This window comes from Galeopterus variegatus, unplaced genomic scaffold (assembly GCF_000696425.1).
Source record: "Galeopterus variegatus unplaced genomic scaffold, G_variegatus-3.0.2 Scaffold543, whole genome shotgun sequence".
NCBI lineage: Eukaryota > Metazoa > Chordata > Mammalia > Dermoptera > Cynocephalidae > Galeopterus > Galeopterus variegatus.
The window spans coordinates 96,724-119,155 of NW_007726654.1; the positions used below are offsets into that span (position 1 = coordinate 96,724).

The 22,432-nt window shown below is 41.9% G+C and overlaps 2 protein-coding genes across 5 annotated transcripts in view; one reads left to right on the forward strand and one right to left on the reverse strand.

Moving 5' to 3' along the window:
• Positions 1 to 10,297, forward strand: part of TEK (TEK tyrosine kinase, endothelial) — a 71,496-nt gene extending 61,199 nt beyond the window's left edge. The window contains exons 16-22 of the mRNA XM_008569905.1: positions 354 to 544; positions 1,101 to 1,214; positions 4,638 to 4,708; positions 5,682 to 5,722; positions 6,606 to 6,702; positions 8,341 to 8,440; positions 9,358 to 10,297. Of these exons, the coding sequence (XP_008568127.1) occupies positions 354 to 544; positions 1,101 to 1,214; positions 4,638 to 4,708; positions 5,682 to 5,722; positions 6,606 to 6,702; positions 8,341 to 8,440; positions 9,358 to 9,585 (842 nt within the window). The 3' untranslated portion in view covers positions 9,586 to 10,297. The remainder of the gene's footprint in view (positions 1 to 353; positions 545 to 1,100; positions 1,215 to 4,637; positions 4,709 to 5,681; positions 5,723 to 6,605; positions 6,703 to 8,340; positions 8,441 to 9,357) is intronic.
• An 8,201-nt stretch (positions 10,298 to 18,498) lies between these two features.
• LOC103588262 (putative exonuclease GOR-like protein) overlaps positions 18,499 to 22,432 on the reverse strand; it is a 43,282-nt gene continuing 39,348 nt past the window's right edge. For 3 of the 4 annotated variants that reach the window (XM_008569909.1, XM_008569908.1, XM_008569906.1), the window contains 2 exons: positions 20,845 to 20,965; positions 18,499 to 19,118 (listed from right to left, as the gene is read on the reverse strand). In XM_008569909.1, the coding sequence (XP_008568131.1) occupies positions 19,021 to 19,118; positions 20,845 to 20,965 (219 nt within the window). In that variant the 3' untranslated portion in view covers positions 18,499 to 19,020. The remainder of the gene's footprint in view (positions 19,119 to 20,844; positions 20,966 to 22,432) is intronic. The other variant, XM_008569907.1, reaches the window with a different exon arrangement.

A 22,432-nucleotide genomic window follows, 5' to 3' on the forward strand; every position in this document is an offset into this window, starting at 1 on the left:
AAAAGGTGATGTGAAGAAGGTGTCCAAGACCCAGAAGAGAATTCTTTGAGTTCCTTCTACAGTTATCACTGCGCAGGTGAAAGAATTTCAGGAAGGCCCTCCATGTCAGTCCACATTTTGTGGGAAGGGAGAGGGGAGTGGGAAAGAGTGGAAGCAGGATCTCAAGCCTGGTCCCCTTTAAGTGTCACTTATCCTCCATTTGTCCCCCAGTGTTACCAGTTGGGTACCACTAGATGTATTTCTTTTGGATAACATGGAGTTTATAAGCAATTCCCCAGGACCATAGCACATCTCAAAAACTTCACAGCTGGTTAGGACAACTGGTAAGGCCACTTCTCCTCCTTTGCCCACAGGCTACTTGTACCTGGCCATCGAGTACGCCCCCCACGGAAACCTGCTGGACTTCCTGCGCAAGAGCCGCGTGCTGGAGACTGACCCGGCCTTCGCCATCGCCAACAGCACGGCTTCCACGCTCTCCTCCCAGCAGCTCCTTCATTTTGCTGCAGATGTGGCCCGGGGCATGGACTACTTGAGCCAAAAACAGGTTTGTTCTGAGGACCTTCCTTTGAACATCTTTCCTCTGGAGCTCCCTGAGAGTCAGGGTTTGGGTATGTTTGTACGAGTTTTCTGTCAATCCTCTTTAATTCCTCTTACAATCTCCCTAATTTCATCTCATTGTTAACATTCCATCTACTTGTATAGAACTTAATGCTCAGTCCTGACAATATATTTATGTAGTAAATGACATACTTTGTATTTGGTGAGGAGTCTTAACCTATCCCAGCTTGGTCTGCCTCCAAATAACACATAATAGCAGAGGCATTTTACATTGCAACTGGCAAATTTAATGATCTGTGTTTTGTTTTTTTTTTTTCTGAAATGTTTCTCCTAAGATGTGGTGGGTCATTTGGCAGAATCCACTACTGAGGATTTTGGAGAGGAACTTTAAGGGAACTTTATTTGGTGACTTTTGAAAACCCCTTTTCATACTGTTTCTCCTCTATTTCCCAAAGTTTTTGCTCCCAGGGCTTCATGCTAGCAAAATGAAATGGAAAGGAAAGTGTTATACTGAAAATACATGATGTTTTTAAAAATTTCAGTTTATCCACAGGGATCTGGCTGCCAGGAACATTTTAGTTGGTGAAAACTATGTAGCCAAAATAGCAGATTTTGGATTGTCCCGAGGTCAAGAAGTATATGTAAAAAAGACGATGGTAAGTTCAGAACACAGACACCGATAACATCCTTTTCAAGGTTCTCCTTCCTCTGCTGATGTCACTTCTACCCTGTAGTCTTTCCCTGTGCTCGGTGGGTCCTTGGTGCTCCTTGCTGGGGTGGCCCCCCTCTTCTAGGTCCCATGAGCACTTGTCATAACAGAGAGGTCGTTTTGCTCTTGTAGGCACCGAGCTGCCTCTTAGCTAGGCTCAGGTTCCTGCCCTTATCCTCAAATCCAGGCTTCCTTTCCTTTCAACATACTTATTTTAGTTACTGACAAGATAAAACAGAAACAATGCTCAAGAACATTTTGCAAAGGAAATCACCCATAATTCACCACCTTGACACATTTTCCCCCCATTTTTAGCTTATTGCCTTCCACAGCATGCATATTTGTACACAGTTACAAACACAGTGAACGTAACCATTCTGGCCCTTTCCGCTATCTTTTCTGATGAGGGTTTGAAGCGGGGCCCTGCTGCCTCCCTTGGGGCTGGCTGCAGGCAGTCCTCCTTTCTCTGGGCTTTTCAGACTTTGACCCCACCGCCCAACCCCCGCCGCAGGCGTTCTCTGTGGTGAAGCAGGCTTGTCTTCCTGAAGAAGCAGGACTGTCACTCACCCACCCATTCCAGCTCCCCCGGCTCCTCCCTGGGCCGCCTGGCACCCTCGTATCTCCTTCATGGAATCCCTTCCTTCCTTCAGTCCTGCATTTGGGGATGTGGTATCCTGGGTGAGGGGGTGGTGGGATTAACACAGGTTAGCCCCGTGACCAACCACTCTATTTGGATGCTGTCCTCAGATCCCCAAGGCTAACGCTGGTTTGCTTGCATTTCATAACGGGCAGGGATCTCTGTAGTAATAAGAAGTTTAGGAGGGATACTTACAGGGGCAGAGCACTGATCAAGGCTCAATTCTATCTCACAATGGCAGGGCAAAGCGCTCGGTGGCAGCAGGGGGCAGGGGAGAAAAGGGGCAGGGTTGATGGAAGTGGGAAGAAAGGACTTGAAGGGATTGGAAAGGAGCAAGCTCCTGGCAGGAAGGGTGCAGTAGAGCAAGGCACCACCAGAGGGCAGAGTGGCTACCTTCTCTGGCCCATTTTTTTAAGTCAGGTTTTCAACTCATTGTATACCTCAGAATCATCTGGGGAGCTTTTAAAAAAACACAGATGCTTACTCCTTTTGGCTAGATATTCTGACTCAAGTGGCCTAGGGTAGGGCTCCTGCATCATTTTTGTTAATGTTCTCTGCTTGATTTTAATACTGGAAGTGTTGCTGCAAGTTGAGGTACTAAGTGATTTGGGGTTGATTTATTTATTACTGTTTCATGCTAGGTTTTGGGTTAACATAAGTCAGACAGTCTCCACCTTCACAGAGCTCACAGATAGACACATAACAAAGGATGTGACAGCTGGCAAGTGCTAAGGGCAAGGAGAGCACAAGTGCCATGGGGGCAGAGAGAGGGCACTCTGAACCAAGCTGGGGCAGTCATGGAAGGCTTCCTGGAAGAGGTCAACTCCTGAGTTTCACAGTTGGTGTTACACAGATATTGGAGGTGTGAGAATGAATTGGATGAGCTGGAGGGGGAAATATATACAAAAGCCTAGGGCCAATAGACTGCATGAAATCTTTGCTGATTAAGTAATTCAAAATGGCTGGAGAGTAATGCAGAGAGAAGGGAGAGAGAAAATTCAAGACTGGAGGAGGAAGCTGGAATGAGGTCTTGAAGGGCCTTGAATCCCAGCTAAGGATTTTGGAGCTTAGCTAAGGATTTGGGATCTTGGGACAATAGGGACATTAAAGAATTCTGGAGAAAAGAACCATCTGGTCAGATTTGCCATTTAGAGTGATCATCCTGACTACGGTGCAAATAGACCGCTAGGGAGTGAGATCAGTTAGGCAGGGAGATCAGTGAAGAGGTTGTTCTAATCAGGGAGGGGGTGATGGTGGCCTGAACCACGGTGAGAGCAGTAGGTACAGACAGAAATGGTCAGATCCCAAGGAAGTCAAACAACAAGAAAATGGAAAAGTGCACAGGGAATTGGTAATGAGGAGGAGTGAGCTCAGCCAGCACGGTGGGGGTGAACGAGAGCAAAGACAAAACAGAAGTAGCCTGCACCTTCCATGCTTTAGCTGTGAAGGGCAGGAGTGAGCTAGAACAATAGGTGGGAGATGGGGTGGGGTGGGGTGGACACTGAGTGTAGGCAGGTATGACATTGAAGAGAATGTTAAAGATGTAGATGTCAGAAAGGACAGTTTTGTACTTGAACCTAAACGTACAGAATCACCATTTGGGATTAACGGTCAGAAGTTTATGCTTCAAAATATTGCCACTCCGCAAAGAACTGGGAGAGAGCTGCACATTCAGGAATTATCCTTGGGATCTAGGGCGAAGCTGGTCTCATGGATGGGTGGTCGGGGAGAACGCCTGCTCTCGTGGGGGAGGGGCTGAGAAAGACCCTGAAGTACTTCTGACTGCCTCACCTGCTGGCCATTGTAGGCTCAAATACTATTGTTAAAGTTTGGACAAATCTCTGGGAGGGAGGGCTCCATCTCTTAACAGGGCCATGTGATTCTTGGGGTGGGTAGATAGGAAGGGAGTCCAAAATCATAGAGAATTTGAGGAAACAAGGACTAAAACTAAGAAGTCAACCTTCACAATGTCCAGCCCACATCTCAATAGCCTGGACTCAATAGCCAGGAAATGGGGACAACCTGGGGGGAGTCAGGGCCAGGCACCCAAAGGGTGAGTTTGTGTCTCTTGTCCTATCTCCAAACCCGGTGGAAATTGCCCTGGCTGTAAGTTATTTCAACCTCTACTGACATATATGCACACTGTTCCTTTTGGCCTGAGATGCTTTTTCTTCCCCCGTCCACTTGATGACACCTGCACATCTTATAGAACCGAGCTCGGAAGTCCTCTTCTCTGGAAAATCTTCCCCCATCGTTTCCAGGCACACTTGGTCTCTTTACCCCACCATGGTGTCCCCTTTAGCCATTCCCACATTACTCTTAAATTCTGTTTCTATCCTGTCTCCCTTTAAAAGCTCTGAGTGCCCCTGAGAACCATAAGGTGAATAAATGAATAACTGAATGGCTACCAAATGTGTGCACGTGTACACACACACACACGCATGCACACACTTATATACACACACACACAGTATTTTAAATTCATCTACAAGTGCTATAGGGACCCCATGAGGTAACTAGGACATACATTATTTGCATGTCTTCAAATCTGAAAACACAGCTGTAGATGGGACATACACAAAGCAAAGATTCCTGAGTCTGTCATGCCGTATATCTGCGGAATTTCACTAGGGTTCTCTGAGGGCCTCGAGTGAGCCCGGGGTTTAGGCACGCTGAGCACCTCATGAAGAGTCCCTGTCCTGCCTAAGTGGTGTCTCGCTTTGCTCTCTGCAGGGAAGGCTCCCAGTGCGCTGGATGGCGATCGAGTCCCTAAATTACAGCGTGTATACAACCAACAGCGATGTGTGAGTAAGCCTCTTTTTGCTGAGGGATTTTTTTTTTTCCAGAAAAACATACATTTGACAGAGGTTTGAAAGAGAAGCGGGAATATCCTGTATCTCTGAATAAAGCTAATCAATTGCCCAGGAAATAAATTCATAGAATAAATGAAGCCACAGAGTAGACAGTTTCCAGAGTGTAAAGTCACTGGTGGTGGGTTTTGAGTTTCCTTTTTCACGTTGCAGAGAGACTTCAGGTTTTGAATTCTTGATCTCTAGAGGAAGAAGGGACATACTGGATTTCCCGTGGCTTCCCTTCCCAGACCTAGATCCCAGAATAGCTGCTGGGAGCCACAAGTGGTGGGGACGTAAGGCAGGCCAGACAGTGGGGCCATCTCTGCTCGCAGCCTGCAGTGACAAGTCTCAGGCTGGTGGTGGAAGGAAGGGCTGGGATTGAGACTTAGGCCATCTTGCCTCATCCCGTTTTCAGGAAGAAAAACCAAGGCCAGGGACTCATCCAAGGGGTTTGGCCTATGCCTGGGGATGGGGAGGGGACCAGAAAGTACTGAGTCCCGACTGTGTCTGAGGTGCTTCTTAGATGTTATCTTGTGCTGCCTCTGCATAGCTGTCAGGCAGGGATTGGGTCCCACAAATTGGCCCCAAGAGGTTCAGTAATTTGTCCTGGGTCACATGAGTATGAGGTGGCAGAGACAGGATTTAACTCAGATCTGTGTGGCTTAGAATCACATCTGTTTTCCTCTGTAACACCTTGCGTTCTCTAATTAAAGTGAATTGGGGGCTCTAGCAAAGTGACCCCCATTGTAACCCTTCCAGTGGCCTACGAAGAAAGGGACCCACACTGTGTACAAGGCCCTATCATAGGAGGCCAATGTGTAACGTTTATTTACTGAAAAGGGTTGGTCACCCTGGCTTGTGGGGCAGGAAATCAGTTGTTCAGCCTGTTTGTTGATTATTGGTTTCACATTTGTCCCTTCTGCAGATGGTCCTACGGTGTGTTACTGTGGGAGATTGTTAGCTTAGGTGAGTATGTTTATCTACCAGCTGAGACTCTAGGCAGAAGGAGCGGGCTCCTCCAGCACTCTTTCATAGCGTAACTTCACAGGACACCACTTCCGTGTGGTACTACCAGCGGTGACCTGGAAAGAGGAACTTACGGGTTTCTGTGTATGAGTATCTATTTCCATGTTTCTCTTTTCGAAAGCCCTATACCCACCTATAGCCATATTTAATACTAATGACATGGTGGCCATGAACTTCATAATAGGTTAATTGTCTCTGCTTGTGCAAAGATGTCACCGAACTGTAACAAGTTTGCTTTTATAGCTTAAAGATGGAATATCATGCAGCCATGAAAAGTCACATTTTTGAAGGCCATTTAATAGTGGGTGAAAAGTGCATGCCAAAAACCATAAAAACTCACATACATCATGATTCTGGGTTTTATGAATATTACATATCAAAAACTGAAAGGCATGACACAGAAAGGCAATAAAAGTTGTATTTTTCCTCGTGCATTTTTCATATTCTAAGTTTTCTATACTAAACATATTTTGCTTTTAAAATTAAAACTGGAAAATAACTATTATCAATTAAATAGGAATTGCATAACTATACACTTCCAGTTAGAAAAAAGATAAATCTCATTGGTACAACAGAGGTGCTATGTTAGGCAGACTTAGGGAAGAGGAACAGCATGGTAAGTGATAAAGCCTGTGCCGACTCTTTCCACGGATGGAGTGGTCGCACTTTAGCGTGGTCTGTAGGGTAAGCTCCACTCTGAGGTGCAGTGGGTTTGCAAAGGCATGCCCACTGGGTACTGACACACCCCGTCTCCCTCCTGGGCAGGAGGCACTGTCTTCCATGCCAGAGGGGACTTAGAGTGGCACGATTTCCTGTCTTCCAGGAGGCACCCCCTACTGCGGGATGACGTGTGCAGAACTCTATGAGAAGCTGCCCCAGGGTTACAGACTGGAGAAACCCCTGAACTGTGATGACGAGGTGTAAGTTGGGCCTCAACGTGGGGCCCTTTTATCTTAACCTTCCCCTGTACGTTTCTCGGACAGTCTGACTCTAGAGAAGAGCATCTGATCTCTACACATAAACAAGTACACACTGAAATCTCATAGCTGGAAAAAAGAGGGTTCCTAAGACCAGTATGTAATGGGCAAGGAAGAGGAGCTTTCCAGGCATAGAAGTCTAAGGAATTTAAGGTATGACTCTTGGGAAGGCTGGAACGAGGAAGGGCAACAAATGCAGAAAAGATCTGAAATAAATTCATGAAATCGTTCATGAATAAGTAAATGTGTGAAACCTTGAGACTAACTTTGGGGATAGAGACTTCAGAGCTGTTACCTTACAGAAGATGGATTTTTCTCCATGGGATCTTCCATGTGCTAAGATTATTTTTCAAAGGTAGGAATCATTCTGAGGGGAACCGTGATTAAACTTAGTGATGCCATCATTCCTAGAACTAGCCATGGTGGAAGCTGCATAAACATAGATCATCCTGGCCAAACCCGGATGTACTTGAATCATCACTGGAAAAAGTCCCTAAAATTCCACCTTTCGAGATTCATTCCATAACGAGTTTTTCAGTGGTTAAGAAATTTATGTTAAATTATAAACCATTCTAGAATCTGTGACACCTTAGGCTGATGGCTGAGAGGTTCCCTTCAGCATTTGTTCAGTATGGGGAATCTGGAGCTCCACTACCAGACATTCTGATTCTGTAGGTCTAGGGCGGTCCAAAAATCTGCATTTTAATAACACCAGTTGTTACAGTCACATTTGGGAAAGCACTGCCTTAGACCAGTATTTCCCAAGCTATGTTCACCAGTGTCTTACAGATATAAATCAATGATACGGGGGGAAGGAATTCTGGCTTCAATTAAGTTTGAAGAGCTTCGTGTTAAACCTGGTATCTTAATCATTTGGGGCTGCTGTAAAAAAAACTTCAGACTTGGGTAGTTTATAAACAATAGACATTTATTGCTTACTGTTCTAAAGGCTGGGAAGTCCAAGATCGAGGAACTGGCAGGTTCAGTGTCTGCGAACCACTTCCTGGCTAATAGATGGCAGTCTTTTTGCTGTGTCCTCACATAGATGGGGCAAAGGTGCTCTCTGGGGCCTATACCCACCACCAAACATCATCACATCGGGTATTAGATTTCAACACATGAATTCTGGGAGGACACAAACATTCAGTCCATAGTGCCTGGTTAAACAGGTTTTTTTGTTTTTAATGACAGGACTTCTAAGAGTCCTGCCTCAAAGAGGGAGATGCAATATACGTTTTACATATCTGAGTATGGAACCACTTTTTAAAAAATGAAACACTAACATTTTGAGAGATGTAGTATTCCAAGGGAAATGCTGCTCTAGACACACAATTCAGTTCTGAGACCAAGACCCTGCAGGAACAGAACCCAGGGTAGACACTAGATCTATGTGGAGAAAAAAGGAGACTTGGATAGGCAAGCAGGAGCCCTAATAAAAACTTCCTAAGTTCTGTACTCTTGTCCTCTGCTGGCTAAGCTTAAAGACCGTGGGTTAGTTGACTATATTCTTTCCTGATCTGCACTGGGCGATGCACAGGACTGAAGCACAGTCAGAGTTAACCCTTTAATTCTTTTTTAAAGGTATGATCTAATGAGACAATGTTGGCGGGAGAAGCCTTACGAGAGGCCGTCATTTGCCCAGATATTGGTGTCCTTAAACAGGATGTTAGAAGAACGAAAGGTGAGTACAGAGTTCAAGACAGGGGCTCTTTAATTGGAATTCCTGCTGCGCCCATGTGGCTAATAAAAATAGTAGATACACTTCACCAAGTTTTTCTGGGCATGGCTCAGTGTTCCACAAGTACTTAGTATTATAGGGACATAATGGATATGTACCCCCGCAACCCCCAACTTTGAGGAAGTTACAATTTGGGGGAAAATAATATTTCTGTACAAGATATAGTCACACACACTAGAAGAACATATAGAGTTAGCCTATTAGGGCTAGAAGGAATCTTGGTCATATAGCCTGACCCTTTAATTTTATAGATGAACAAACAGACTCTTAGAGGTGAAAGTGACTAGCTCCAGGACACCAGAGCCGACTACAGGTTATTATGGGGAAAGTCAGGAATTCTATCAAAATTTCTAGAAGGTAATTGGCTGTACCGATGTGGGGTTCAAAAGACAAGTAAATTTAGGTTAAGGAAATAGACTTTGCATGTCATCAAAACCCTAATGGTAGATCAACCAGAGATGTGGTGAGATACAGACATGAGATGAGATGTGGCCAGAGGAAGGAGCCCTACAGAACCTGAACATTTCAGGAGGGACCAGTGAGAGACCATGAGAAAGAGAAGCTCAGAGGCTGAGGACAGGGAGATTATGAAATCTGACTTGCAGAAGCCAAGGGATGCATTTCAGGAAGCAAGTCAAAGACAGCAAAGGGATTGAGGACAGAAAAGTGTCCCCCAAGTATTCAGTATCTGAATTAAGACACAAGTATTCAGTATCTGAATTAAGACAAACTAAGAAAGCCAGTGTATTGCTGTATTGGCCCCTGGCTGAGGCAGAACCAGGCAGCCTGTGTCTCTGAACCACTCTGGCTCTTCCAGACCTACGTGAATACCACGCTTTATGAGAAGTTTACCTATGCAGGAATCGACTGTTCTGCTGAAGAAGCGGCCTAGGATGGAACACCAACTCCATTCCTTCTGGTTTCCCCTTCATGAGCATGAGGGACCTTGGATACTGCCGAGAAAGCAAGCATGCCTCTGCCAAGAAGTGTATATATGTTGCTGTACGTCTGGGACTTTCCCCACAAAACCCCTGTGTGTGGACCTACAGTATGCTCTGACTGTGATACAACTGTTTATACTGTTTTGAGTAAGAATGTGCTGAAATCAAAATGCCTGTTTGTTTCATATGCAATAATATATTTTTCTAAAAATGTGGACGTCATAGGAAGGTGTGAGAGTACAGTTACTATAATGCATAATTCATTATTGTCCTAGATATTTTTGGTGTTTACTGTTATACTGAATGCTATAGGATGTTTTCCTGTGTAGAAGTAAAATATTGTTAATAAACCTAGCAATGACCCTGATAGTGCAAGAAAAATATGGGCAATGTACAGACTCTAACAGGACGTATGTTAATGTATAAGACACCTATGTAAAAAGTTCCTCTCCTTAGATATTCTCCCTCACCTGTAGAAGCCAGTCCAATTTCATGTGGTCATGTGACAACTTTGTCTTGTATTTCCCCAGCCCACAAGTCAGTCCAGAAATGCCAACATCTAAAAATAGACTTAAATCTCATTGCTTAGAAGCCTAAGAACCTTTAGAGAAGTATAAATAAGTTTAATAGACAAATTAATGGGATTTAGTTTCCCTGGCAATATCGACTTTAAGAAATAATAAAAATGCCCGAAGTTATATTTAGGAGATGTAACATTTATCATATTAAATTAACATCCCTACATGTAATGCACATTGTAAAAAGTTTTAGTTTTGATGAGTTTGAGTTTACCATATACTCTGTAGGCATATATTGCACTGAGATCATATCATAAGTGAATAAATGTCTGGCCTACCCATGTTTTGTCCAGGAGTGTCTGATAGGTATTGCCAGATGTCTTTAAAGAAAAATGCCTCATGAGCTAGCTGGTTAGCTCAGAGTGTGATGCTGATAATACCAAGGTTTGGGGTTCAAACCCTGTACTGGCCAGGAAAAAATAAAAAGCCTTAAATTATCAACCCGTAACTTGTCAATAATAAGCACGTAGAGCAATTGGTGAACATATTCTACCAGACGCAGAATCTCAAGCTCACAAAATTGGAAAGGTCTCCTAGAGGTATTCTGCTGTCTAGTCCATTTTCTTACACCAGGGCTGTACACCTCTGGTAGTGTTCCAATGTGAACCCAGGGCTTAGAATTGGAATCCCTTTTAATTTTTACTGTGTTTAGTAGTCACCATGCTGCATAAAGTTCCACATTCCTACCATCTTAAACAACTTTATGTATGTATGACAAATATATACCAAATGCTCTTTATTCACAACAGCATATTCAAGAGGAGATGCAGAGCAAAAGCAAGGCTGCCAGCACACCATTTATTTCATCAACTAAACGGAAATGCAAATAAAGAGCTATTGAAATATAGGTCCAGCGTGACGTCAACAAGATGGAAAAGTAGGAGATAGCAGCCTTTATCGTCCCACAATGACAGCTATTCACAAACCAAAATAGCCCAGAGAGGGCCCAAGTGCCCATTAAGGAATCTGCAGCAACAGAGAGGAACAACAACAACAACAAAAAATCCACAGAGGGGATTGCTGGTGAGATCAGCATCCCTGAGATACCAGGCAACAGCCAGAAGCAAAGAAAGGTGGAGGCTATCTGTAATAGCCACATGGTGGGAACCACCATGGTCCCCAGTGACCTGCTCTATAGAGGACACTGACATCTCTTGCCACGGATATAACAACCATTCTCACCAGGCAAACCCCAGAGAAGGACATGTGGCTGCACCCTCCATCCCCACACCCCAAGGAGCAGCCACCGTTGAGCCATTTCAAGAAAGGAACCACAACCTCTCCTTACCCCGCGTGCCCCAATCCCAGGGCCACAGCTGCTCCATGGAGGCCCACACTCCAGTCCCAAGCTCTGTGGCTGCATTGGGCCCACCCATGTCTCAGACACTATCACCATGGTGAGCTAGTTTGCACTCTGGCGGGCCTGGAGCTAAGCCCTTAATGCATGTGACTGCATTCTGGCACTAGCTCAGCCACCATAGAGAACTAGGTCTTGTCCCAACCCAAGGGCCACTCTAACACTGCTATGTCATGCTCCCATTCTGGGTTCCCCAGCTATTTAACAAGCATTTGTACTTCAAAAACTGCTAGCAGCAGGGCTACTTGTGCCCCAGACCCCAGATCGCTGCCATGGAGAACTAGGTCCTGCCCCAACCCCAGAGCTACTCTGAGCTACTCTAACTCTGCACACACTTGTGCCCCATTCTCAGCTGTCTCAGTTGCTTCACGAGCATTTGTGCTTTATATACTGTAACCAGTGTAGCAGAGGGGGTGCCTGTGCTGCAGGCACCAGCACTATTAATGCCCCAGATAGCAGAGCTGTAGTCCCTCTGCAAATGCCCATGCTTCAGGCCTCAGCTCCATGGCTGCTCTGTGGGCACCACTCATCAGACACTGGCACCACTAACATTGCAAAAGAGCCCACAAGTTAGACCCAGTGCCAAGAGGGATCCCCTTAGCCACAACTTACCCAGTGGGAGAAAGAGTCCAGAAGGATCTTAACAGCCATCACCACTGAAGACTCCAAGAACCCTTGCCACCACTGTGGACATTCACAGTGCTGGCTGCTGAGGATCCTTGCAATTGTAGTTAACACTGACCTTAGCTGACAGAGCTGAATAAAGACAGCACAGCTGGCACCCTCACTGGTGCTAGAACTGCTGTACCCCACCCAAGTGTCCTTACAACCTCCCATGGAGGAATGTCTTTCCACAGCAAAACTATCCTGTAAAGTCTGCAATAGGTGGACTGCTCCACTAAATGCACAGGCATCAATGTAAGAAACATGAAAAACTAAGGAGCCTTACCACTAAAAGAACACAATCTCTCAGTAGGTGACACCAAAGAAATATATGAACTGCCTGACAAAGAATTCAAAATAATTGTTTTAGGGAAGCTCAGCAAACTTCAAGAAAATATAGAGAATTCAATGAAGTCAGGAAGCAATAAATGACCCGAGAAATTTAACAAAGAGATTGAAATTATTTTTAAAAAGAAACCCAGAAATTATGGAGCTGAAAAATACAATGAATAAAATAAAAAATGCAATAGAGGATAACAGCAGAATTCATCAAGGAGAAGAAAATCTGAAGTGGAAAACTTTCATATCTGAAAATGTACGATCATAGAAGAAAGAAAGTAATTAAGCAGACTTACTTTGTGGATTTGTGGGACAGTATCAAAAGAGAAAATATTCAAGTTATAAGAGTTTGAAAAGGAAAAAAGAGACAAAGAGGTAAAGAAACAATAGCATAAAACTTTCCAAATCTTGGGAAAGACATAAATATCCAGATACAAGAAGGTCAAAGGTCTCTAATCAGATTTAATTCAAACAAGGGATCACAGCATACCACACTAGAGAAAACCATCTAATCACAAAGGAAGACAGCAAAAGAGGAAAGAAAAAGAATCTGCAAAACCAGAAAACAATAAAATAGCAGCAGTAAGTCCTTACCTATCAATAATTACCTTGAATATTAATGAATTAAATTCTTCAAAAGACAGAGTGGCTGAATGGATTAAAAAAACAAGTATATACAGCCTACAAGAAAGTCACTTCACCCTTAAGGACACATCAATTAAAAATGAAAGGATGGAAAAAGATAGTCCATGGAAATGGGAACCAAAAGAGAGCAGGGGTGGCTATACTTTTATTAGATAAAATAAACTTTAAGTCAAAAACTGAAAAACAAGGCATAGAAGGTCATTATATAATAAAGGAATCAATTCCTCAAGAAGATATAATTGTAAATATATATATGCATCCAACATCAAAACACCTATATATAAAGCAAATATGAATAAATCTGAAGAGAGACTGCAGTACAATATGCGGGCACTTTGAAAAGTTTGTGGAAGAATAGAATTGATAGATAATATTAATCTTTTCATGAACTTTTTGAAGTATCCTCATAATAGTAAGGAACTTCAATATCCCATTTTCAACAATGGAAAGACCATTCAGACAGAAAATAAGGAAATATTGAACTTGAACTATGTTTTAGACCAAACAAATATACAGAACATCCCATCCAACAGCAGCAGAATACACATTCTTCTCAAGTACACAAGAAACATTCACCCAGATAGATATGTTAGGACACAAAACATGTCTTAAATTTAAGATTGAAATCATATTAAGTATCTTCTCTGACCACAACGGAATAAAATTAGAAATCAATTATAGGAGGAACTCAGAAAATTCACAAATATGTGGAAATTAAACAACATGCTCCTAAAGAACCAATGGGTCAAAGAAGAAATTAAAAGAAAATTTTTTTAAATCTTGAGACAAATAGAAACAGAAACACAGCATACCAAAACTTATGAGATGCAGCAAAGTCAATTTTAAGAGGGAAGGTTAATAGCAATAAATACCTGTATCAAAATGAAGAAAGATCCCAAATAAACCACCTAACCTCAAGGAACTATAAATAGAAAAACAAACTAAACTCAAAGTTAGTAGAAAAGAAAATTATAAAACGCAGAGCAGAAACAGGCTGCTGGTTTTCTCAGTTGGTTAGAGTGCAGCCTTGTAACACCAAAGTCAAGGTCAGACCACCATACTGGCCAGTGCCAAATAAAAACAAAAAACAAAAACCAAAAACAAAACCCCAAAATAGAGACTAGGAAGACAATTGAAAAGATAAATGAAATCCACAGATCTTTAGCTAAACTAAGAAAAAAAAGAGAAAGAGGAGACATTACAACTAACACCACAGAAATAAAAAGGATAAGAGACTACTATGAACAACTATACACTAATATATTAAATAACTTAGAAGAAATGAATAAATTCCTAGACACATATGTCTACCAAACTGAATCATAAACAAACAGAAAATCTGAACAGACCAAAAACAACTAAAGAGTTTAAGTCAGTAACAAAAAGTCTACCATCAAAGAAAAGCCCAGGACATGATGGTTTCACTTCTGAATTCTAACAAACATTTAAAGAACTAATACCAAGTCTTTTAAAACTCTTCCAAAAAAACTGAAGAGAAGGGAAAACTTTCAAACTCATTTTATGAGGCCAGCATTACACTGACACCAAAGCTAGACAAGGACACTAAAAGAAGTTAAAATTACAGGTGAATATCTACTGAACAATGCAAAAATCCTAAACAAAACACTAGCAACCAAATTCAACAGCACATTAAAAGGATCATACACAACAATCAGGTGGAATTTATCTCTGGAATACAAGGATGGTTCAACAAACGCAAATCAAATACGATATGCTACTTTATTATTTTTTTTTTTTTGTCTTTTTGTCTTTTTTCGTGACCGGCAACGGATCGCAACCCTCAGTGTTGCGCTCATACCGGACCGGGACTGGCTAAGGGATCACAACCCTCGGTGCTGCCCCCGCTCCTCGCTCAGCCAGTGAGCGGCCGGTCTGTATGTGGATCCGAACCCTCGGCGGGAGCGTCGCTGCACTTCCCAAGCGGCGCACTGAAGCAGTGCGCCACTGGGCCAGCCCATGATATGCTACTTTAACAGAATGAATAACAAAAACCATATGAACATAGTACTGGAAGTCCTAGGCAGAGCAATTAAGCAAGAGATAGAAATAAAAGGCATCCAAATCAGAAAGAAAGAAATTAAATTGTCTCTGTTTGCAGACAATGTGATTTTATACACAGAAAATCTTACAGACTACACCAAAAAAACCCATGTTAGAACTAATAAATGAATTCACTAAAGTTGCAGAATACAAAATCAACACATAAAAACCAGTAGCAGATCTATATACTAACAATGAACTATTTGAAAAAGAAATCAAGAGAATAATCCCATTTACAATAGCTTAAAAAAAAGTAAAATAAAATACTTAGAAATAATATTTAACCAAGGAGGTGAAATATAGGTATACTGAAAACTATAAAACACTGATGAAAGAAACCGAAGAAGACATAAATAAATGGGAAGATATCCCATGTTCACAGATTGGAAGAATTAGTATTGTTAAAATGTCCAAAAAACCCAAAGTAATCTCAGATTCAATGCAATTGCTATAAAAATTCCAATGTTATTTTTCACAGAAATAGAAAAAAGAAATCCTAAAATTTGTATGAAACACAAAAGACTTTGAATAACCAAAGCAATCTTGAGCAAAAAGAACAGAGCTGGAGGCATTATATTACCTGGTTTCAAAATAAACTACAAAGCCATAATCAAAACAGCATGATATTGGCATAAAAACAAGACACATGGACCAATGAAACAAAATAGCTCAAATAAATCCACACACTTATAGTCAATTGATTTTTGACAAACATACCAAGAACACACAACAGGGATAGGACAGTCTCTTCAATATATGGTTCTGGAAAAGTGGATATCCACATGCCAAAGAATAAAATTAGAACTTCATCTCACACCACACAAAAATCAACTCAAAATTGACTAAAGACTTAAGCATAAGACCTGAAACTAAAACGACTAGAACAAAGTAGGGGAGAAATTTCAAGACATCGGCCTGGGCAAAGATTTTTTGGATATGACTCCAAAAGTGCAACAAAAGCAAAAATAGACAAATGGGACTGCATCGAGCTAAAAACCTTCTGCACAGCAAAGGACACAGAAGAGATAAATGGGACTGCATCGAGCTAAAAACCTTCTGCACAGCAAAGGACACAGAAGAGATAAATGGGACTGCATCGAGCTAAAAACCTTCTGCACAGCAAAGGACACAGAAGAGATAAATGGGACTGCATCGAGCTAAAAACCTTCTGCACAGCAAAGGACACAGAAGAGATAAATGGGACTGCATCGAGCTAAAAACCTTCTGCACAGCAAAGGACACAGAAGAGATAAATGGGACTGCATCGAGCTAAAAACCTTCTGCACAGCAAAGGACACAGAAGAGATAAATGGGACTGCATCGAGCTAAAAACCTTCTGCACAGCAAAGGACACAGAGTGAAGAGACAACCTATGGAGTGGGAAACTATATATACAAACCACACATCTGGTAAGAAGTTAATACCCAAAATATATTTACAGAACTAAAACAACTCAATAGTAAGAAAAATAACCTGATTCAAAAACTGGACAAAGGACCTGAATAGATATTTCTCAATAGAAGACATACAAATGGCCAACAGTTATATGAAAAATGCTCAATATTACTAATAATCAGGAAATATAAATTAAAACCACAATGACGATATCATCTCATGCCTGTTAGTATGGCTATTATCGAAAAGACAAAAGGTAAGTGTTGGTGAGGATATAGAAAAGGGATTCCTTGTACAGTGTTGGTGGGAATGTACATTAGTTGAGCCATTATGCAAAACAGTGTGGAGTTTCCTCAAAAAGTTCAAACTGCAATATGATCCAGCAATTCCACCACTGGGTATATATACAAAGGATATGAAATAGGCATGTTGAAGAGAGATCTGCACTCCCACATTCATTGCAGCATTATTCACAATAGCCAAGATACGGAATCAACCTCGGTGTCCATCAATGGATGAATGATTAAAGGAAATGTGGTGTATATACACAACAGAATACGACTCAACCTTAAGAAAGAAGGAAATCTTGTCATTTGCAACAAAATGGATGAACCTGAAGAACAGCATAAGTCAAATAAGCAAAACAGAGAAAAATACTGCATGAGCTCACTTATCTGGGGTGTAAAAAAGTCAAACTCATAGAAACAGAATAAAATGGTGGTTACAAGAGGTTGGGGGTAGGGGGCTGGAAAGATGTTGGTTAAAGGGCAGATTTCAGTCACAGGAGGACTAAGTACAAGAGATCGATTATACATCATGGTGACTATAGATAATAATATACTGTAAACTTGAAAATTGTTACTCTCAGGGCCGGCCCGGTGGCGTACTGCTACAGTGCGCCGCTTGGGAAGCGCTCCCGCCCGAGGGTTCGGATCCCACATACAGACCGGTTCCCGCTCACTGGCTGAGCGAGGTGCAGGGGCAACACCGAGGGTTGCGATCCCGTAGCCGGTCCCAGTCCGGTATGGGGGCAACACTGAGGGTTGCGATCCGTTGCCGGTCACAAAAAAAGACAAAAAGACAAAAAAAAAAGAAAATTGTTACTCTCAGAAACTTTTTGAAATACCCTTGAATATATGGGACTGAACAAGAGCAAGGATGATCTGAAAATGCAGAAAATATCTGTAAATTTTGCATATGGCTTTAGAATGCACAGTTTTTTTCCCTACAATAGTTTGACCTTCTTTACTATATATTATTTAAAATAGTATAAACTTACACCATTATTTCATATCAAGTACATGACAATTGAGGTGGCTGAGAAGCCATAATAAATCTCCTGAATTTGAGCTATACCTCTAACACACACACACACACACACACACACACACACTCTCTCTCTCTCTCTCTCTCTCTCTCTCTCTCTCTTTCTCTCTCTCTGTCTCTCTCTCCCCCCCCCCCTTAGTGAGATAACCTGAACCCAATCAATTGTAGAACCTCATATGATTTAATGAAAAGCACATATGAAAGGAGGTAAACAGTAGCAGGAAAAAGTTACTCCATGCTAATGAAGATTTTATTATAAATTCAAAATATCAAGGCAGCAAACATGAGGTGTATTTACTAAGTGTCAGGAAGTAGCTAATTAACTTCTGCCATAGAGGCCATGGTATTGATTACTCTGTGACTCATCTACACTGTAGGCAAAGAAACCTTTACAGTGTGTAGCATGTGGCATTAAGGATGAAGATTCATGAACTTTTACTCAGAGGCAAACAGTCAAATTGAATAAAGTCATGTAGTTTCCACAGTCCAGTTTTCACATTTTCAAAAAGCAGTTAAGGAAGAAAGAACTAAACCCTCAAAGAGATTAGCCAATTCGCGTACTGGGAACATGGATTAAATTTACTATGTTTAGAAGACCCATGGGACGACTACCTTAAAAAAATAAAATCAGTGGGTTGTTGATATCAATTAAAATCAAATAACAGTATACCAGTAAGAATAAAACACACTGCACAATAGCCAAATAACCACAACCTTTAATGTCAACAGAATGCACTGAAAAGTTTACATCTACTTCCATATATTTTGCAAGGGGAAAAAATTTCTACTTATGTTTATGTATACATCTAAAGGAAACTGTTACAATTTTGTTAGGTAAAGTTTTTAACTCCAGGTAGTATGACAGTTTTAGATATCTAGGCAGAAAAAAGAAACGTAGGTTAAGTAACCTAAGGAAAGCCATGGACTCATTACTCCAGATCAAAACCATCCTGCCCCGTTGCTCACAAAACGAAGCACAGCACTTATAAAGATGAGTTGAAAGTTCAAACCAGCTTAATTCTTACTAACCCCTCCCTCCAGCCCCAGTCCCAACTTTAGAAATCACTGTGAAAATTTAACCTTTAAAATGTAATAAATAAACCTCAATAGCACTTTTCCTCCTTTTCTCTTTGAACCACACCACCACAGACCAAACTCCACTGCCAGTAGTAAACGTCGGAGGCGTCACTGAAACAGCAATGCTGAGATTAAAGATGTTCAGGGGCCAAGTGCTCGCTTCTTTCCTTTCAGGTCTTCTTCTACCTTCCAAAGGACCAGCTCCATGCAGGCTTTTGCATTTTCACTAAAATCGTGACCTCCAAATAGTACAGAACATTTAAAAAGCATGTTAGACATAAGACAACTATCTGTGGTGTTACCTACATATGTTCTCAAAATGAAACCTTCAGTTTATGGTTATAAAAAAATTAATATCACCCACTCACCAAAATATAATTAAAACCAAAAACAACTCCTAATGGTTGCTTTATAAATGTTTTACATAAATCTGCTAGACTAACAAACATCTCCATTTTTCTGTGTAACACGTCCTATGTCACATTGTCACTACCTTGTGGTGACTGGATGGCACAGCTGTGTACCACCTTTCCAGGGATGTGTAAATAACAAAGTAGCACGTATCACTAAAGGACAGAGATCTGGAAAGAAGCCAGACCTGTGGGATGCTAGAAAAAAAAAATGTCTCTAAACAAAAGAATGACGTTAGTTACAAGGTTACATGGCTTAAAAAGTGGATGGAATTTACCCAAAATATAAAGCCTACAGTTCTGGTGAGAATAGTGATATCTGAGATTAGGTGAGAAAAATTACACAGTTAACACTTCTAAAATGGCGTAATAGTTCTCACTTCTATTTTTTGTGTCTTACTCTGAGAAAACTATGGTATTATGTTAACTTTTAGAAGATTTTGTTTTATTTTTTGGTTTTGTTTGTTTTTTGGCAGCTGGCTGGTACAGGTACCGGCTGGTATACCACACTCTAACCAACTGAGCTAACCAGCCAGCCCAGGTTTCATTTCAAATAGGTTATTTTTTGTTCAGTGAAATATTTTTATGTCCATGGTTCAGGATTTATTCCAGAGCATATTACTAATATTGTACTAGAAATTCGTGCAAATTCTTCCTGAGATATTAATATTTTTAACAAAGCAGATAATGTCATTTAAAGACCCCCTGCAAAATGGATTACTGCACCATAGAATAAAATCTGCATTTTGTACAATTAATGACAAAAACAACTGATCAGAGGAGCATCCCATATCTTAAGCACCTTTAGAAACATATAACATTATAACATAATTTTAACTTGCTTAAAACGAACTTGCTATACTACTTGCATGCAGGAGGGGCACATGTCAGTACGCATGAGTACACTACCATCCTCCATTCTAAGCCAGACACCGCTAAACTGTGCGTATGCAATGATACTAACAGGCAACTGGTGCCTGTATTTGTTGTGCTTGATTAACTTGCTTAATGTTAGGTATATATCATCAGAAAAAACAAAAATAGAAAAAAAAGTTCTAGGAACAGGATATATCAACCCGGCATAAAGCAAGCACAAACATAATGACTCTACCGAATTTGAGCTATACCTCTATACAAAACACACACACACCATTACCCTCTGTGAGATAACCTGAGCCCAATCACCTGTAGAACCTTACATGGTTTAATGAAAAGCACATGTGAAAAGAGGTGAACAGCCAAATTTAGAATGGAATTAGATCTCCACAGCAACAAAAGTTTGATGCATGAATTCAAAGGCCATTCAACGTGACAAACCATGATCTGACCACTGTTCTCGGTGTGACTGCTGTTTTGGTTCGTGTGGTGCAGTCCAGGACTCCACCAGCATGGGCACATAGTGCTCTTTACTCAAACACAAGGAGATGCTTTAGGATTCTCCGCCACAGAGAACCCAGTATCTTACCCTAAGCGTTTCAGACAGTGGACCTCGACAGTGGACCTCATGGTTTGTTCAGTCAAGTCAGATACTAATCGCGAGCAAACGGGCTCTTACCATCATCCTGAACGACTCTCTGCAGGCATTCGGCCACTAGACTCCTGAGGGATCTTTTGTGAGGCAGGCCTAGCCTATGAGGAAACATAACTGATGTGTCCACAATCGAAGTATGAATTAACTGTAAAATAAAAGAGAAAAAAACCTATCAAAAGCCCTTCACAAATAACGATACTGATAGCAGCAGCAACAGCTGTCGTACAACAGCAGGTGACATGGAGAAGTTTCGGTGAGTCATCACTGGACCGAGCACGTCACACAGATCATCTCACTGCACTCAGCAGAGGAACCTGATCAGGTAGGTATTTTTACTGTCCCTTTTGATAGCCAATAAAATTGAGGCTTTGAGAGATTAAGAAACTTACCTGAGCTAAATTAGTAGAGTTGAAGGAAATCAAACAGCAGCAGTCTGAGTCCACCTGCTCCTACCATGAGAGCCCCACCCGGGGCAGCATGAGTGCAGAGAGGCTCCTACGAGGACATGGGGTAGCCCGAGTGCCAGGCTCCTCCCACCTGTGACTCAGCTGAGAGGGGACACTCCTCAACTCAGTGAGTGACATATCGCAGCCCAGTGGTTTGCCTGTCTGCCTCTGGGGAGGACGCACGGACAAGAGCTCAGTCGGATCTAGTCCCAAGTCCCCTATACTCACACGTGGAAGAAGCTGAATACATTTTTACTGAGGTTCAGTAAAGTGGGAAAAATGACAGACTATATGTGGAGGGAGAAGGGTCAGATAATCTGAGAGCCCAGGAAGTCAGATATCAGTTTGGATTCCTGCATTTTGAAAGGAACATCTGAAGATTAGCCTGAGGACAAGAGTAATTCAAGGAGTAATGAGGAGTCAGAAATTTAATGTGTAGTACCTACCATGCCATGCCTGATGTAAGCACTTTAAATTCTCCTTCACTGTGTCAGCCACCACACTAGGCACCCGTGCTGGAAGCTGCTGCGGGCCTCGGACAGGAGGAGGGGGAATAGGGTCCTCTCTCTGCAAACACCAGCTGGGCGAGGGCAGACAGCGCCCTGGGCACGGGGGGCACAGGGAAGTTTCAGAGCAGTGAGGGAGAGTAACACAGGAGTGAGAGCTGAGAAGAATCAGCTTGGGGGACAAGAGCGGCTTCCCTGAGAAGCTGACAGTAAAAGAAGGTGGCAGTAGAAACAGAAAAATAGTAAGATTCATGAGTCATCTGGACTGAAGAAACAGACTGATTACAAGGAATGAAAAAACGTGATGATCTGAAATTTTCTGTTCTGGGGGACAGGCAGAACAGAATTGTTCCTGAGAAATTAGAGACAGGAAAGTCACGGTGAGAGGTCCAGTTTGGGAGGTGATGTCTGAAGTAATATCCCTGTGAGCAGCTTTCTTATGGAAAACTTATTATGTCCCCAACTCTTTTTCCACAGTAGGGTAAGATTCGCCTGGAAGCATACTCCAGTCTTATCTGGCACATGCAGAGAAAAGACTGCCCTTTGAAACAAATATACACTGCATACCAGCTTTATAGAGAAAAAGACTGACATTCACCTATGAAAATAAAATGGCCTTGTATTCTCGCACTGAAGTAGAGATATACCTCCCCTGCCTGA